The sequence below is a fragment of the Geospiza fortis genome, unplaced genomic scaffold (assembly GCF_000277835.1).
Source record: "Geospiza fortis unplaced genomic scaffold, GeoFor_1.0 scaffold281, whole genome shotgun sequence".
In the NCBI taxonomy this organism is placed as follows: domain Eukaryota; kingdom Metazoa; phylum Chordata; class Aves; order Passeriformes; family Thraupidae; genus Geospiza; species Geospiza fortis.
This window is the reverse complement of record NW_005054340.1, coordinates 2,094,697-2,111,785: the sequence shown is the minus strand read 5'-3', so window position 1 is coordinate 2,111,785 and position 17,089 is coordinate 2,094,697. Positions and strand designations below refer to the sequence as shown.

Here is a 17,089-nt window from a genome sequence, read left to right as displayed (position 1 = left end):
TGCACTTGGATATTGGGAATGAGGGTTCTGAAAGAATGGCAGAGCCCTAATGTTTGTGCTATGTTTGTATTTTATTGAGTTCAATGGTTTTCATCCCTTTAGAACAACTGATAAACCTAAAACAAAATTTTGGTGTATCCAGAAAATCTGTTATATGCTGAAAGATGCCCGAGACTGAAAAATATAATTTCTAATGGTGTATCTATCTCTCTGCAAAAAGCAACAGCTGAAATAATTTAGCAATGCAAGAGGAAAATCTTTCAATTTTTTTGATGGGAAAGCATTTATTATTGAAATACACAGTATTTTCACTAGGAAATCCCTCAGGTCATCATTTGGATTTAGCAGTAGTATGGAAATGGAAGATAAGTCACTCACTTATTGTGGAACTCATAAATTTCCTGCATGTTTCCAAAGATAATGTGTTCTTTGTTTACAATACCAGGTGGGATCTCCTCAACTCCACTTGTCATTTCCCATAGATATGTCTGCCCAGAAAAAAAAAAAAAAAAGATGTGTGAAAACTGATGATAGACTCCCAACAGACGCAGCCAGGTATCTGTAAGTATGCATTAAACTAGAAACTAGGCAAAGATCATACAGCAGCATCATCTCCAATTGTGACAGTGCCTGTTGTGTCAAATTTACCTTGTGATTTTGACAGTGAAATACAAGTTTTAAAACTGACAATTTAACAGAGTCCCTAAGACTTCATAATTTAAAATGCATAGTGTTCTTGACAACCTCTAATGCTTCAGGATATTCCTTATCAAGGTTGTGTCTGCAGTCTAGAAGTTCATGCTTTGTGCAACAGCTACCACTGAACATTAGTTGCTTCAGCAGAACAATTACTGGGCACTTTTCCATGGAATCTCACTGAATTTCTATTCAAAAAGTCAGCTAGTAGCAGAACATGTGATACAGATAATAAGAGAATTAGCACAAGCTCTCCCCTATTGCTAGCAAAGCAAATAAAGTAAACCCCTCCTTTTACCCTCCTCTCTCTAAAACAAAACCCCCCCACATGATTATGAATTGGGAAAGGAACAAATACTGAAATTCATACCAACAAAAGCAAAACATATAGGGTGAATTCTGAAATGGCTGTTATCAGATGTAATTCTAAGTTTCTTCTTAATGGCAGTAAGAATACTTAAGTTGATCCTATGATTCCAAACCAATCAAGCTCAGCTGTTAAAACCAGAAAAAAAATCGCAGAGCAACGGATTGAATCCTGCCTTCAAAGATTAGTGAAAAAAAGAAAACTCACATCCATGCATTCCCGGAGGTCTCTTACGTAAGCCTTTTCTGTCTGAATTAGCTCAGCCATAATGAACCTTAGGTGACAACAGAAAGAATAATCAAATCTCAGTCTCACTGTGAATGCATAATAACCAGAACACATCGTTCTCCTCATCAGCTTTTGCTTTTCCACTGCAGCAAGAAAAATCTGAGAAGTGAAATGTGAAGAGAAACAACAGAGGAAGGAAACCTACGAGGTAACATCCCTCCATTACTAACCAGGACAAAAAGAAATGGGGAAGGAGATACAATTTTTTCTCTAACACTTTTCACTGCTACAGTCATTTAACTTTTGTGTTGCTTCCTCTCCTTACACATTTATTTCACATTATTTCTAAAAAAAAGCATGTTAAAAGAAGTCTAACAGTTTTTAAAGTTTAAGATTCTGTCATGCTAGAATTATCTACGAGAACAAGCATGTGAATAAATGGCAATAAGAGATACTGAGTACTATCACTCTCTTTTTGCCATTTATATGATTTCTAAGCTGCCAGACAAGCCATGACAGTTGTTTCATTATCAGGATTGATTTATGCATTCTCATTGATTAAAAATAAATAAATATATTACTCTTTCCTGCGGGCAGACTTTCGTTTTTCTTCGTTAAGCTCATGAGCAGCATCGCGCAGTTTCACCTCTGACCCAGGGACACTGGCTGGGATTATATCCAGCTGCAAGCTTTTGCTCTTTATTAAAGAAAGGAAGAATTGATTAAGGAAGGAGACAGGAGAAAAAGGTAGCTAAATCAAATGCAAGTAAAGCTTATTTGTCTGTCATCACACTCAAATTTCTCTTACCGATTTATTGGAATCTGAGGAAATACCCAGAGCTTTCTCTAAAGAGGTCCTGTATTTCTCCATGCGCAGGGAAAAGTCTCTGTACCTCTTATCCACTGCTGTGACACATTTTTTAATCTCTGTTGCATGAGCATGCCCTTTTTCACAAAAGCCATCAGCCAGCTGTATCAACAACTTCACCCTCTCTTTGGTTTGCTAGGAAAACAGGAAAATATCAAACAGTTGCAAGCTCTACCTGTCATGCAGGGGGTCATTTTGCTTAACTGCTACTAAGTGCAATTAGAGAAGGAATTGAAGAAGCTACCTTCTTCCCCTCTCTTCCCAGAACTCCTTTAAACAGATACCTTTTACTTATTAAAAATAGCACAAGATTAATGTAGAAGTTTCCTTTGGCTTTATTATTACATGACTAGAAGCAGATTGTTTATTTTTCTTTGAAATATCTGCTTCATATCTATCCCAGAGATTAAATTCTGCTAGGCAAGCCTTTCAGCATGAGTACTCTTGCATCAATACAAAGGCATTTTGATGCCAAAGAGAGTACTTTTTTCATTACCACTGAAGCACTGATATTAGACCTGGCCCATAGTCCCAAGCATCAACCTCCTTTAGACACCACAGAAATGCTGAGATGGAAGTAAGTCTTGGTATATGCTTTACTCTTTAAGGGATGAAGACTGAATTCTTTAAATCTTTTCTCTATTATGCTTTGTTGGCACAGAGCTGTTTGAGAGAAACTAAGAGAAACAAGTAGTTATCACCAAATCTCTAAATGCTTTTCCCAAATAGCAAGCTGCCCAAGATTATGCACTTTCTTTCATGTAAATCATAAATCATGCACAATGGATGAGTTTAAACATCCACCTCTCTGTCATGAGTGGAGTGTACTGTCAGGGCCCTTGCTAGCAGGGAGTTAAGCAAAATAGTCAATAAAAATTTGACTCTTACATTATTGAAAAAATCAAGTTTGTCCTCTCTTAATTCTTTTTGTTTCCTAATGGTCCCTCATCCAAGCATTTCTTTTCAGTACGGAATTAGCAAGGGCTAACATATCCTCCCAACAGGTAGCAAAATGCCAAGGGAGTGACACAAACAACATCCTTTCAAAAGGGGAGTCAATGTCATCTACAGGCTGAAAGAGGAAATAAGGAGAAGTAGTGGTGCTCTGCATATTGGAAGTGATCCAGGAATTCAAAGTCTGAAGCAAAGATCAAACAAAAGAAAATCCAGGTTTCAACATCAAAAGTGATCTCTGTTCTTTCTGGATTTTCTTTTCCCCTTTCCCACATGTCCCTTGACCATCTCCATCTTCAAGTCTCTTCTGACGTGATCCTTTAGACAAATGAACATTTGCTTACTTTCCTGAGCTTAATTATTTTTCTATGAAGGTTGAAGAGCCAGAGGGAGAAACGGATGACAGTTTGAACAGGTGGCAGACCTGAGACAGACAAGGCTACAAACTCAGGTAGTTCAGTCATGCAATGGTTGTCTGTCTTTCACATGTGAAAACTGGAAAGCCTCAGTAGTGACAATTTTACAGCCTCAGGCCTGTAAAGGCCTTCAGAGATGCAGAATAACATTCTGCTGCCTGACTCAAAAAGGTTTACAGGAGAAGCACAGAATACTTTAAGAAAATGTGTTACCTAACAAATAAAGTTTTAATTTTTCTAATATCTTCTAATTAATAATCAGAATAATAATACAGCTTGTTGCATTTTATATCCTAAATGAACATTCAGTAATCCACAATCATGAAGATATGAAAGTGGAAATCAAAGGCCCTGAAACGTTTGTAGGTATTGAAAACATTTTTAAGCTACCTCACTATGATTTTGTCATGAGAAATCAACAGCACATGGGGCTCATGGAACTCCAGTAACAATGAATATCTGCTCATTACCTTCTGGTTTATTCTATTCTCAGCAGAAATACAGACAGAAAGCCACTGCAAGTAAACAGATCTCGATGGACACATCCTTGGGGGATTTTTTGATGGGCAAGGGGAATTCAGTTGTTTTATTTTGTTTCAAATCTTACATAATTCAACTTCTACTCAACTTGTTTATCGACAACCTGGAGAAGGAACATGATGCACCTCAGCAATTTGTTGATGATATGGAACTGGGGGGGACCAGCTGTGCTGCCTCAGTGGGAGCTCAGTAGGCTGGGGAGTTGGGCAGAGGAATCTGAGGAAGTTCAACAAGGGCTAAGGCAGTTATTCCCCTGCAACCTGGGGGAAATAACCCCAGTACCAGCAGAGGTTGTTGGCTGATCTACTAGGTAACAGCTCTGTGGAGAGGGAGCTGGGAGCCTTGGTGGATGAGCATGAGCCTGCAGAGTCCTTGTGGCCAGGAGACCCAATGGTATCCTGGAGTGCATCAGGAAGAGTGTGGCCGCAGGTCGAGGGAGGCGATCCTGACACTCTACTTGACCCTAATGAGGCCACATCTGGAGTATTGTGTTCAATTCTCGCTTCCACAGTTCAGGAAAGACAAGGAGCTAATGGAGAGGGTCCAGCAGAGCAACACAAATATGGTTTGGGGTCTGGAGCACCTCTGTAATGAGGAGAGACAGGGATCTGGGCCAGTTTAGTCTGGAGAAGAGTGAGAGGGGATCTCACCAAAATATAAAATATCTCAAAGGAGGCTATCAGGGGGATGGTGCCATCTTCAGTGATGCCCAGTGACAAGACAAGGACTAACAGTCATGAACTAAAACACAAGAAGTTCCATCTCAACATGAGGGAGAATTTCTTTGCACTGAGGGTGGCAGGGCACTGAACAAGCATCCCAGGGATGTCATGGAGTCTCTCCCTCTGGGAAGACATTCAAAACTCACCTGGATACACTCCTGTGTAACCTGCTCTTGGGGACCCTGTCAAGGCAGGGTAACTGGACTAACTTATCTCCAGGGGTTCCTTCCAACTCTAAATATTTTGTGATAAGTTTTAAAATTTATTTTACCTTTGCTGTGATCTGAAACTCTTCATGTTCTTTTAACAACTCTTGAGTGTGCTGGATACTGGAACCAGTGGAAGTATGTGTGGATAAATAAAACTCTCCATTGTCATGAATCCATTCCAGAGCCTAAATAAAGCATTAAGGAAGAAAAGTAAGAGAAAAGACAATATATTTTTGCCAACAGAAACCATCAGTAACCAGTATTTCACATACACAGTTTGGCCACAGGCGAATTTTACTCTTTGTCACTTGTGGCAATCATCTAATGCCTCTACAATACCAAATAGTTCATAACGCTGAAATAATTCACATAGACTATGAAGCAATGCTTTGAGAATTAAAAATGATGTATCAATCCAAACACTTCAGGGAAGTCCACTACTGCAGGACTACAGCAGTCCACTATTGAAAAGTTTTAACTAATTGTGTTCACAGTTTTGATAGTATACTTTCCTCAGCTGAGGAAAAAGAAAAAAAATCACTTTTTTGGTGCCACATGGGACAGCCATGCTCAGAAATATACAAGTTCTAACATGTAAAAGTGTGCATAAGACCACCAAGTGTACACGCTAAACTTTCCAAGCATATGAGATTTAACTATCACTTTGCTCTTCTGCTGACATGTATTCCAACCTCACAAAGTGTGGTCTGTGCTCCTAGAAATAAAACCTGCAGCAGAGAAGGAACAGTGAGATGTCTCAGTTAAATTAATTTATGTATGTATAACTAGAAAAAAAGAAGAACAAAGAACTGCAAACTAAGATTGTTTCTCTTCCACATCCTCACACTTTATTTGCTCACTATTATGAAAAATGCTGATCTTTGTAATTATCTATGATTTACCCACATTACCTGCAGCCCTTTTAATCATAACTCAGTGGTCGTGAGGAATCTCTGGCTCCTGAAAAAAGCAAGAGCTGTCTCCAACTGCTGCATAACAGTGAAAATCTAACTGACAACTGTTCTGCAGCTCTCAATACAGGCTTCCTACAACAGCAGGCAGAGGGATGGGAGCTTAGAAACTTCTAGTTTCTGAAAAAGCCAATAGCAGATGTTCAAAGAGATTTACACAGCTTGCTTAGAACCACCTTATTACTAAATGTGTAGCTTCTGTATCTTCAGTAAATACACAGAATACGAGGTAAAAATTTAATACTCCAAGAGAAAAAGTAGTAGATTGCTGGTGGGTGTTCACCCTTCCCCTGAAAGGATAACCTGAAATTATGAGTGTTATCTATCCACACTAGCAAGAAAAGGAAAATATTTATCTTGGTGGAGAGTAGATATGTATGTTTCACACACATATCCTTACACTGAATCAGAAAAGGCACTGTCTGTATTATAATTTCACCAATGACTTAAACTCATCAAAGCTGTGATGAAACAACGTTGATTCCCTTACTTCCACTTCAATTGTTTTTCCTTTTTCCTTCTTGGTGCAAAACCTGAAATGAGTAGAAAGCCTTCAAAATTCAACACCAAATGTGAATGCCAGGATGCCATTTTCTTAGTCACATACTAGTGCAGGTGCAAGCCTGATGAGATGGACCTATACTTTTAAGAGTTGCTGATGGAACAACTGTTGGACTTCTGCCAAAAAGGTAATATTTCAACCAACCACCTCTATGACACATGTTGTCATTCTAATGTCAATCTTTGCAAGTGAAGACTGATATGGACAGGCACTGCATGGCTACCATATTACCAACAACATTTAATACTTCTCTGCCTTTTTTTAGTGGGTTTATTACATAATGCTGGAATGAATGATAAACAAAAAGCTGCCCTTCCCCAAATCACAGAATGGTTTTGATGGGATGAGAACTTAAAGATCATGTAGTTCCAATCCCCCCGTCATGAGAATGAAATGTTGTCTTTTCGTAACTTGCTGGCAGCTCTCTAGAGGCACAGTATGACAGAAAGTTCAACTTGATTTTAATTCCTACAGTTTAGATCAGCTTTTATTTCACCTGAGGTATCACTACAAGAACTGGAGGAATCAGTTTAGGGATCAGGTAAGTCCTTAACTCTGAAAGGATTTGAGAATCTAACACTGTTCTTGCAAACTGCTATGGTATCTTTTCCATCACAAGGGCAGGAAGTTCTGAAAGCACAAAGAACAGGTTCTTCCAAATTCCAGAAAGACATCTAAATGAAGACAGCAACACTTCCATTTTTTTGGCTAATCACTGTAGAGTCCCATATATGGTTTGGTTCACTTTGCTTTTTGATGACTGAACTGGTGATTGCTGAAAAATGGCATTTACAATGAAAATGCTGACAGATCTTTATCTCCACTCTTTGACTGTTTGTTAGTAATCTCTATACAAAAACAAGTAGATCATGTGCTTGTCAGAGGTTTAAATTAAGGTTATTCAAAAGTAGGGCAGGGAGGCGAGGACAGGGGAGCATGGAAGGGATGGTGGTGGTGTTTTAAAGAGGTATCAAACTTCAAATTCATTCCAAGGTGCATCTTGCATTAATTTCTTTGTGAAAGCATGAAAGGCAGACTTGAGAATTCTTTCAAGAGAGCAAACCAGACCAAGAGTATTTAAACTTTTGCATAAATTAGCTGTCACAAAGAAATAAAAGATTAGGTTTTTGAGCCCTTTCAAGAGGATCTGACTATATTTTACACTATGGGCATTGTGTAATTTTCCACAGAACAGGAACAGATAGCTTCTTTTCTCAATCTTATAACCAGTTTAAAAAAACAAAAAACCAACGAAAAAACCATCACAGATCAATCTACTTGCCACTTCTGCCTTGAACCCCTTGCTTATTTTTAAGGCATGTGTTTTGATTAGTGAAGGAATTTTTTTTTTGCATGTGTGGCAGTTACTCAATAGTTCTTTTCAGACTGATAAATTCAACAAAATACCAAGAGGTGGATCTATCATGCAGGAAACCATGAAACCAAATACAAAGAATTGAAAAACCAAAGTAATTCAGTTATTATTGTTTAATGAGTTATCCAACTTGTCAGATTTCTAGAACTGCCAATCAACTTAATTAGATATTTTTCCTCCAACATCTGAGAAAAATGCTGCTGCCTGTAATTTCCCCAGACAAATTAGGTGTGTGTGTAAAAGTTAACAAGCATAACAATTTGTCAAACACAAGCTTGCAGAAATTAGATTTGCCAGTACCAGATGAAGCTGGCAGAAGCAAAACATCACCTTTAAGTTACAACAGTTACAGACACACTGCCTCACTGAATTTAGCTGTTCTCTATTAAAGGCAAAGCAAAGAATTCAATTTGCTACTTCAATCCTTCTGATGTTTTAACCATTTGAAATATAGAAGTGAATGACAAATTTGTTACTGTGAGAAGACAGTGAACTCCCAATCACACCAAAGAGGATTTTCATATGATGCCCTCACCTGTTTGGCACTTCTTTCAAACACCACGTACTGCTGGCATTGATCAAGACGCCTTTTACGCATGGTCCAATAATGCAGCACACGGTTCTCCCTCTGGAAGAGCTCATTCAAGATATCTGAAGAAATGAAAACAGAGCTTATGACAACCAAATTTAAAATATCACACTAAAATCAGGAGAATAAAGTACTCTACATTGTAGAATTTACTATACATTTGCTCTTTCTGCTAGTCTTTGCTTTGCCTTATTTTCTGATATTAATAAACACAGAGTGTTCCTTTTTCATTACTTACAGAACTACTGGTTAAACTAGAGATGCAATTAAAACTTTCTACTACATGTTTTTTTCCTCTCCAATATTTTTCACAAGGGGGCTGCCGCTGCTTATAGCAGGATTGAAAATGTAGGCTGATAAAGATGGCACTTGATGGGTTTTCCTCAGAAAGAATAAGCATGCAAAAGTAATCACAACATGCTTAAAATATCATATTGAAGTAAAAAAAGGAAATTTTTTATATATCAGTCTCCTCTAAAGTATTTTAATGATTTAATACAGATGAACAAATGTACAACCTCAGGTCACCACAAGATCAAATGCAGCATAAGTAAGCTGACTTGTTAAATACAAGTAAGAGTAAGCTAACTTGTTAAATATGAATGTTCACTGAACCTTGACAGAACTTTCAGGTAATCAAATAATTAACTCCACAGCTTGTTATTCCTGAGTATCAGAAAACTCACATCCAAATTCCACATGTCCAACCTTTTAAATTCTTCCTAGCAAAGACCTTGCGCTTACAATATGCAGAAAACCTTACCCGAATTCTGCTTCTTGAATTCTTACGGTTTTTCCACCAAAAAAAGACATTTTAGCAGTTTCCTGTGAAGCTCACTTTACCCACTGCTGCTTCCAGAGCAGCAGCCCTACTTGACTTAGTAGCTACTGCAAACCCGAGAAGGCAAGCTGAGCACAGGGGAATGGGGACACTCAATGTCTCCACCAGGTGATTCTGTTGCAATTGCACAGAATTGAGCCAAAAGAGAGGTCCAGCAGAAGCAGAAGAGACGACAAAAAAGTCTTACTCTTTACACCAACACTACTTACATTTCTACTTATACCCAGAGCTGACTATTTTCCATGATCCATAATTACAAGTGAAGGCGATCAGGTGCTACGTGTCTTAAGGCGCCTGCATTCTGCTCTCCCACTGTGCAAGTCCACCATGCTTTACATCCCAAAAGCTAACAACTCCAAGAAACAGTTTGACAAGAGAAACTCAAGTAACAGGAAGCCTGAGGGGAAATGCATCTTTGTCTACCTCATCAGAGATCTGGGATCGAACACAACCACTTGTCACAGCCTCCCTGAGGATTATGAAACCTGTCTGCATCACTGCCAACGTCCTTCTGCTTACAAGCACCATATTCCCATTTGCCACAGGGTGCTGAGATCACCCAGAATTTGCTTTTGGTTGGAATGTGGTCACTGTGGCCAAGGTTTTATTTTTTGCTGGTCAGGCTCCCCTCATATGCCAAACTATGAGCTGATCTGCTGTGAGCCTCCCCTGCTTTCTCAGTTTAATTTCTGCCTTATGTCACTTCCAAAACACTTGCTCAGAGTATATGCCAGATTTCAGAAGGCAGGGAGGTGGAGTGGGTGGGACACAATTATCATTATACAATGCAACACTCCCAACTGGACACACCATATAAAAAGAGACATCTTGATAGTGACGCAAGCAAAGTAGTTCTGACAAAGAGCAAGTGAGGTGAATTTAGCATATTGGAACAGCATTTGTTCTGTCAGGACATGATACAGATGGCAAGGCAGTGAGAGATATTTGGCTGGGCACTGTTAGTGTTAGTGCCATTAATTTCTTGGACTGACAAATAGGAGAAAAAAATGTTCTATAAACTACTCTAAGGAAGTTATAGAACATCAATATATAATATTAGGTTTGGAAAAGCATCTTTGTATCTCAAGCCACCTGAACTACAGTCCCTGTTGCTGTCATTTACTTTGATTCCAACATTTGTTAGTATTGTTCCCTAAACTTTCAGCTTCTTTTCCAGGCTCAAAGAGCTCTCAGCTCTCTGCATCCTTCTATCAACCTATCTAAAAATATAGGCACCACTGGACAAGTTCCTGAACCATGCTCAGTCGCAGCCTGTACAGCAGAGACAGGTAACACTGATGCACACAGACTTAGCAGCAGAAACAAAGATGAAGATACTGTAATTTCTGAGCTTACAGGAATTGTCACAAACTCAATCCACCTGCCACAGCACAGTTTTAGGCCACAGTTCCTTCCCAAGTGAGACAATGATTGGGTACCCTTAACTGCATACCACAGAAATTATTTATACTGGTATGCAAAGACATAAGGACACTTCTCAGAGTTCAGTACCACTGCAATTCCTGTTCCCCATGAAGCATATGCTTAGCTAAACTTTGCCTAGATTAAAACATCACTTTTCCAGATAACTTAATCTGCATCTGGGAATAAGGATCAAGTATGCCACTGAAGGAAGTTTTTGAAAAATGTTCAGCAGTTCTGCAGGAACTCAAAGCTTACTCAAGTTTTTAAGGCATTAATTTATAAACTATATACTGATTGCAGTCTGCCAGTCTCAAGCATACATCTCAGTTGTAATGCTCTATTAGAACACATGTAATCTGTCTCTCACTAAAATAAACACCACATTTTTTTCTTGATTAAGAAAAGAGGTGAGAGTAGATCTCTTTTTTTCTTGACACGCATATTTGAACAGGAAGAACAGAGTGAACATTTTTATAATTTGGTCAGTTACTACCATACCATTGACAACTAACAGGAAGGAGTCCCCACTAACTCTACCTTAGCTCATGTTTAATTCTCAGAAGCATAAATTACATGGTTTATGGAGGGAACAGCTTATTTTTTTCTGCTTGGGGATTTTTGTTGGTTTTTTGTTGTTTTTTAAGCATGTATCACTGATCCAGAACTTTAAATGTATGCAGAACATGCATAACACTATGGTTCTGATATGCAATTATTACTCTTAAGGACATTAGTAGAGATCATTCTATTTTTTCCTCACATAAGCACATTTACCTTTCTCAGAATGACCACTCCTATACAGATTTCAGAACTGAAAATCTGTCTAAAAAATTGTCTAATATTCAGTAAGTGTGGCAGCTACAACTTCTGCTTTCTTCAGCTCTGTTTTCTTTGTTTCTTACTGAAAGAAGAACTAAGTGACAAATGTCAGCTTCAGCTACTGATACTGTTGGCATTTGTGCTGAGATTTTCTTTTGTACAGTTCTAGAAATGTTGAGGACGGAGGAAAAACAATGAGTTGTTTACCCCTTGTAGTTAAAGTGAACCAGTGAACTTGTCCTTTTCTAATAGACTCATCAAGTAAATTAGGGTGAAGTGACCTCTGCAGGCCATCTGTTTTAATCTCCTCTTCAAAGCACCACTAATTTCAAAGTTTTCCAGGGGCTTGTTCAACTAAGTTTTAAATTCTTAAGGGTACAGATTCTCCTACCTCTCTGGGCAACCTGCTCTAATCCATCTTGCTGTAACACTTTCTCCCATTCAGAATTTTCCTTGCTGCAACTTTTTCTCTAGACTTACTGCCATGTTCCTCTTGAGTCTGGCTACATCATATGCGTAACTTCCCTTTGGGTAGGTGCAAACAGCATTTAATTAGAAATTAGACTTCTCTGGTTTTGAGACTGTAGTGTGGCCACAGTGTTCAGTTACAGCTTCAAAATGTATACAGTAGAATATGACTGGCAATTAAATTATTAAAATCCAATATTTACTTCTGAATCTCTCTGATCTCTGTTCTGCTACCACACCCAGCAGTTATGCATACCCTATTAATTTTTGCACTTTTGTCCCTCAAAGCCCCACAGGTCTCTCCCTCTCCATTCCCTAGAGTGCTTATTACCCCTTAAAGCTGTACGACATATTATTTCTCTTAGTAAAAGCCAAGCCTCACGTAGTAGCCCTTTCCAGCTTCACCTCAGCTACTACCTGTCTACACATCGAGTTTAAACATGATTTAAGTTACCCCATACTTCATGAAGTTCTTCAACACTGATTCAAACTATCTGAAGTGCTCAAGGGCATCGTACAAGCAATAACCTCATATCACTCTGGCACTCCCAGGGAACTTGCAGAAGGCCCGACACCAACACATTGAATAAGCTTACACTGATCAGCTCCCATTTGGCTTCAGACCAAACATTATCATGTGGAAGTTTACTACCTCATTGTCTCAATAAAAGCAACACATTTGGGTCTCAAATAGAAAGAAGATTAGGTGTAAGTAGTAAATAAAAGAATTCCAAGCAACTTCATTTAAGGGACTTTGAAGACTGTCAGCGCCTTCAAAGTGTGTGAGCAATTTGTTTCCTGTTAAACCTGACAGAACTCTTTCCACTTGGCCAGGCTTCACTACCCTATCCCCACACACACCACAGCACATGATGATCACATTCCTGTGAGAAGAAAGAGAACAAGAAGCCCCTTACTTTTCACTTGCTGTTCAGGTGCTTTGATGTGTGTCACCATCCCTGGCATGTTGACACTGTTCCTGTGCAGGTATTTCAGGAAGACATCAGCATTCCTCCGAGCCAGTGTGCAGGCCTAGAGAGTCAGAGGTACAACTTTATTTGAAGATGCACAAATAAACATGTTGAAGAAATTAAAGATCTTCCTAACTCTCTTTTTGTACATTTGTCACCTACTTCAGTTTTGGAAAGCATGGCATGTTAAATCTTTTCTACAAGTAAGCCAAGCCAAGCCAACTATTAGAATAGATATTCCGCCAAATACAAGTTACACCTTACCTGGCAGAGAAAAAACAAAGCAGATAAACAAATACATATAAAATAAATAAAATAAATAAATAAAATGCTATTCCTCTTTTCTGAAGAGCCTGAAAAGCAATTATCTGCTCTAGGGATTTCAGCATGACTCAGAGTTCACAGAGAAGTTTGTTTAGTGTATGTGCCAAGTGCCACCTGAAGCTACTTACTGCGTAAACAGCGCACATGGTTGTGTACCCACCTGCATATTCCTAAACATCGATCAGTACTTTAAACAAAAAGTGAATGTTTTGCTGAAGTGAAACCAAAAGTGCTAAAATAGTAATACCTGCTCTTACAATATGAAGGCAAGGCCTTGAGAGCTTTCAGTCCTTGCCATTATATTGCAAGCACTCAGCTCAGTTGTCATCCTCATCTTAACAAATATCAAATACTACATATGGGTTGTCTGCTTCATTTTTAACATGCAAATTATGGAATGCTACTTTAAAAGGTTAGATGAAGGTAGAATACAGTAATAGGTTTGAAGGTTTGATACAGTAATAAAGACACTAAATAATTTCTCATACCATTTTAAAACAAAGATTAGTAATTCATGCCAGCTGCAGAAGGATCTATTAGGTTGTATACTTTGAGTTCTGTTAATATGTTTTTGAGTGTTGTAATCTGCGTAATAAGAACAAGAAGGTTTCTAACAAAAAAGTTTTATTCTCTTAGTAGTCTTTCATGGTGATGCTGGAAAATGCTTTTGATCACAGAGTTAGTTATACTGCTCTGCAAGTACACGTTGCACATTTAATTCAGTATGATCAATAATCTTCACTAGGACATTAGTTGGAACAAAAATCTTTCATTTATCTGAAGACTATTACACAAAACCCAACTACTCCCAGATGCCTGTCTACCCATTTCCTCCTTCTATATTTCTCTGCCATCCCAGTACATCTGCGAACTGCTCTGATGCACAGGGAGCAATGGCACTGTGTGACTTTCACTCCTCTTCCAAAGCAGCAGCCTTTAAGCATTCTCTAGAGTGACAGTTGCTCAAAGCAGTGACTTCCAATTCCTCTTCAGTCACACTGGGAGATCTGACATCTACTCAAGTTCAACAGGAAATGTATTTATAAAACTGGCTACAATTTTATGCACTTGGCAGTATTCTCTTAATCACTGTCAGAAGCAGTTAACATGCCACTTCCCACATCTTTGCAGTTGGGAACATACCTATAGTTTGGGATGGCCACTGATGCTTTCCACAGCCATGTCAGCACTGTAAGAGCAGTTTGCCTGCATGCTTCCCAAGACACAGGAGACCACAAAAAATCCCCAACCTTACCTTCAGAAATGCTTCCTTCTGCTCCAGGTGTTTGCTTATCATGGGAGTAACGTGATCTGTTTCAGAGTTGGGGCCCAGTTTGTCTGCTCCCCCACACCAATCTTCTTCTCGCTTATATTCTTGCTCCAGGCTTTCCAGCACACTGCACACCTTTCAGGAAAAAGGTGGCCAATTCAGTAAGGCAAAAAATCAAAATTCAGGCCTCAAAAAAAAGAAAACCCATCTACTCCTTATATATACCCCCCAGCTTCTGACACATTTTGACCGGGACTTAAGGCAACAAACTCTGGCTGCAGGTTTACAAGCACTGGCCTGCTTATGTGGCAATGCTCAGAGGCTGTCCCTAAAATTGTTCATCTTTCTCTGCCTCTGTGACTGCATAGTTCTGGATGGGCTTAAATTATGGCTGCAGAGGAGGCAACCTTGCCAACCTCCCCCCAAACTTTTCTGTGGACAAGTAGATTAAACTGATTTTTCTCTGACTCTCACACAAAAACCAGAACTAGCCATCAAATGAGTAAATATAACCAAACCTCATCAAGCATTTTTTCAAGTAATGCTGTTTTATGCCACACTGAGGAATTAACCAATGCAGATCTGCATTTCTGTACCTGCTCAGAAGTTTTATAGAAGGCAACAGAGGCATTCACAAGCTTGAGACGATCCTCCATCTTCAGCATCAGCTGTTGCCAGTGGGAAGCGACCTTCTCTGCGCACTCCCGGATCATGTCCATGTCGTAGTGATTAGCCTGCAGCATTGCCTCTGCCTTCTGCTGAAACTGCAGGGTTCTTTGATGTGTTTTCTGACAAGAGGTGAAAAGTCACAAGTTCAGTGGAGCACTTCAGTTCATTTACTCCCAGACCTCAGAGGCTCACATTTCCACTGTGTCAATGACACAGTGTCAATGTGTCAATGACTTGCACAAACACCCATCAACTAAAAATGACTGTCTGATACTGTGTGACTTCTCTATGCAAATATAAAGGAAATAAATCCTGTAGAGATTTATCATCAAATCAACCCTAAATAGCAGTTCTTAACAAATAGTAACTGTCTGGCATTAAGCTACACATGATGCATCTATGTTGCATTACATGTTGCTGTAATTATGAATTTCAGTTGGATTTTCTTTCCCTTCACAGTGAGAAACAAAGACGATGACAAAAATCTATCTTATTCTGGCAATCTTTACAGCTTTAACTTCAGTCTTTTGCACATCAGTAGTGAGCAAAGAAAGTTGCAGGCATGAAGATCAATAAAAAAAGACAATGGTCTATTGACTGCAAGCAAATTTTTTAAACTGTATTTCTCTGTGCAGAGAAATACCTGTCTAAAACCAAATAATATTAAAGTATTAAGGGGTTAATACTACTAAGTACTATTATATCTGAGTAAAGAATGGCCTAGGAAACACAGATTTTTAAGCTTCCTCACAATGTATTCTTAAACTGACAAACACCTAGAGGTCTCATAATTTTTATACTTCAGAGTTACCAAAGCTCCTCAAAATAAGGGGGCATATAGTGCAAACTTTAATTAAAAAAAAAATCAAGAGAGGGGAAGCATAAAGTTCTACCAAACAGGAAAAGAACATTAAAGAGCTACTGCAAGGCACAGTACTTCTGAAAATAGTCTACCCAAACAATCACAACATTGCTAATATTATCACTAAGTTACTCAGTAAGACTGCACTTCAATCAATCTTAAGAACCCTGCCTATTTTTTTGCAGCAATATGACCAATCTGAGAAGTTTAGCTTGAAGCCATGGCAGGGGGATTGACACACCACCACATAGAAGTTTCACTGAAACCTACTCTCAAACAAAACTGGAAATATTAAAGGATGACCTCAGAATACGCAAAACTGCTGCTTCCTGGTCCATTTATTCTTAATTTATTTTACATTTAGAATTATAAGTTATGTTCTAGGAAAGGAATAACAAATGAAAACACTATTTTCAGCAAAATTGCTCTGAACAGCTACCACTTTATAAAGATGCAAAAAAGGCACTGAGAAGATGTTCACCTGGAACTGTAGATTAAAAATAAATAAGAACAAACATCAGCTTCTCACTAAGTGTTTTTGTCTTTTTGCCATGGGTTCAACAACTTTTCCTAAACTGAAAATACTGTAGCACGAATCCAAGAGTGCTATTTACAGAGAACTGTAAATACAAGGCCATGGTCACTAAAATGGTGCTTTTACCTCTATTGCATGTTGAAACTGCTCATGCTCCCTCTGTAACTGCTCTGCCTCCTGCAAAGAGCTAGCAGTGATGAGCCCAGCATTTAACATTGACTCTCCATTTCGAATCCAGCCCAAAACCTGTAACAAAAGAAAAGACCATGAAATACACAATTCCACTGCCAACCAACAAAAAAGTACCACTGTAGGGGCAACAACATTTAGGGTCACATCAGCACTGGAACTGATAACTAAGTAATTTGTTAATTACATACTACAGTGAATTTTATATTGAGTAAGCAC

General features: G+C 38.7%; 1 protein-coding gene across 1 annotated transcript in view; it reads right to left on the bottom strand.

Annotated features, from left to right (window-relative positions):
- The window catches only part of TRIO (trio Rho guanine nucleotide exchange factor), a 176,701-nt gene that overhangs the window by 90,240 nt on the left and 69,372 nt on the right, over nt 1-17,089 (bottom strand). The window contains 10 exon segments of the mRNA XM_031058260.1: nt 379-488; nt 1,271-1,337; nt 1,873-1,988; nt 2,100-2,294; nt 5,063-5,185; nt 8,444-8,559; nt 12,968-13,082; nt 14,601-14,750; nt 15,212-15,403; nt 16,808-16,927. Of these exon segments, the coding sequence (XP_030914120.1) occupies nt 379-488; nt 1,271-1,337; nt 1,873-1,988; nt 2,100-2,294; nt 5,063-5,185; nt 8,444-8,559; nt 12,968-13,082; nt 14,601-14,750; nt 15,212-15,403; nt 16,808-16,927 (1,304 nt within the window).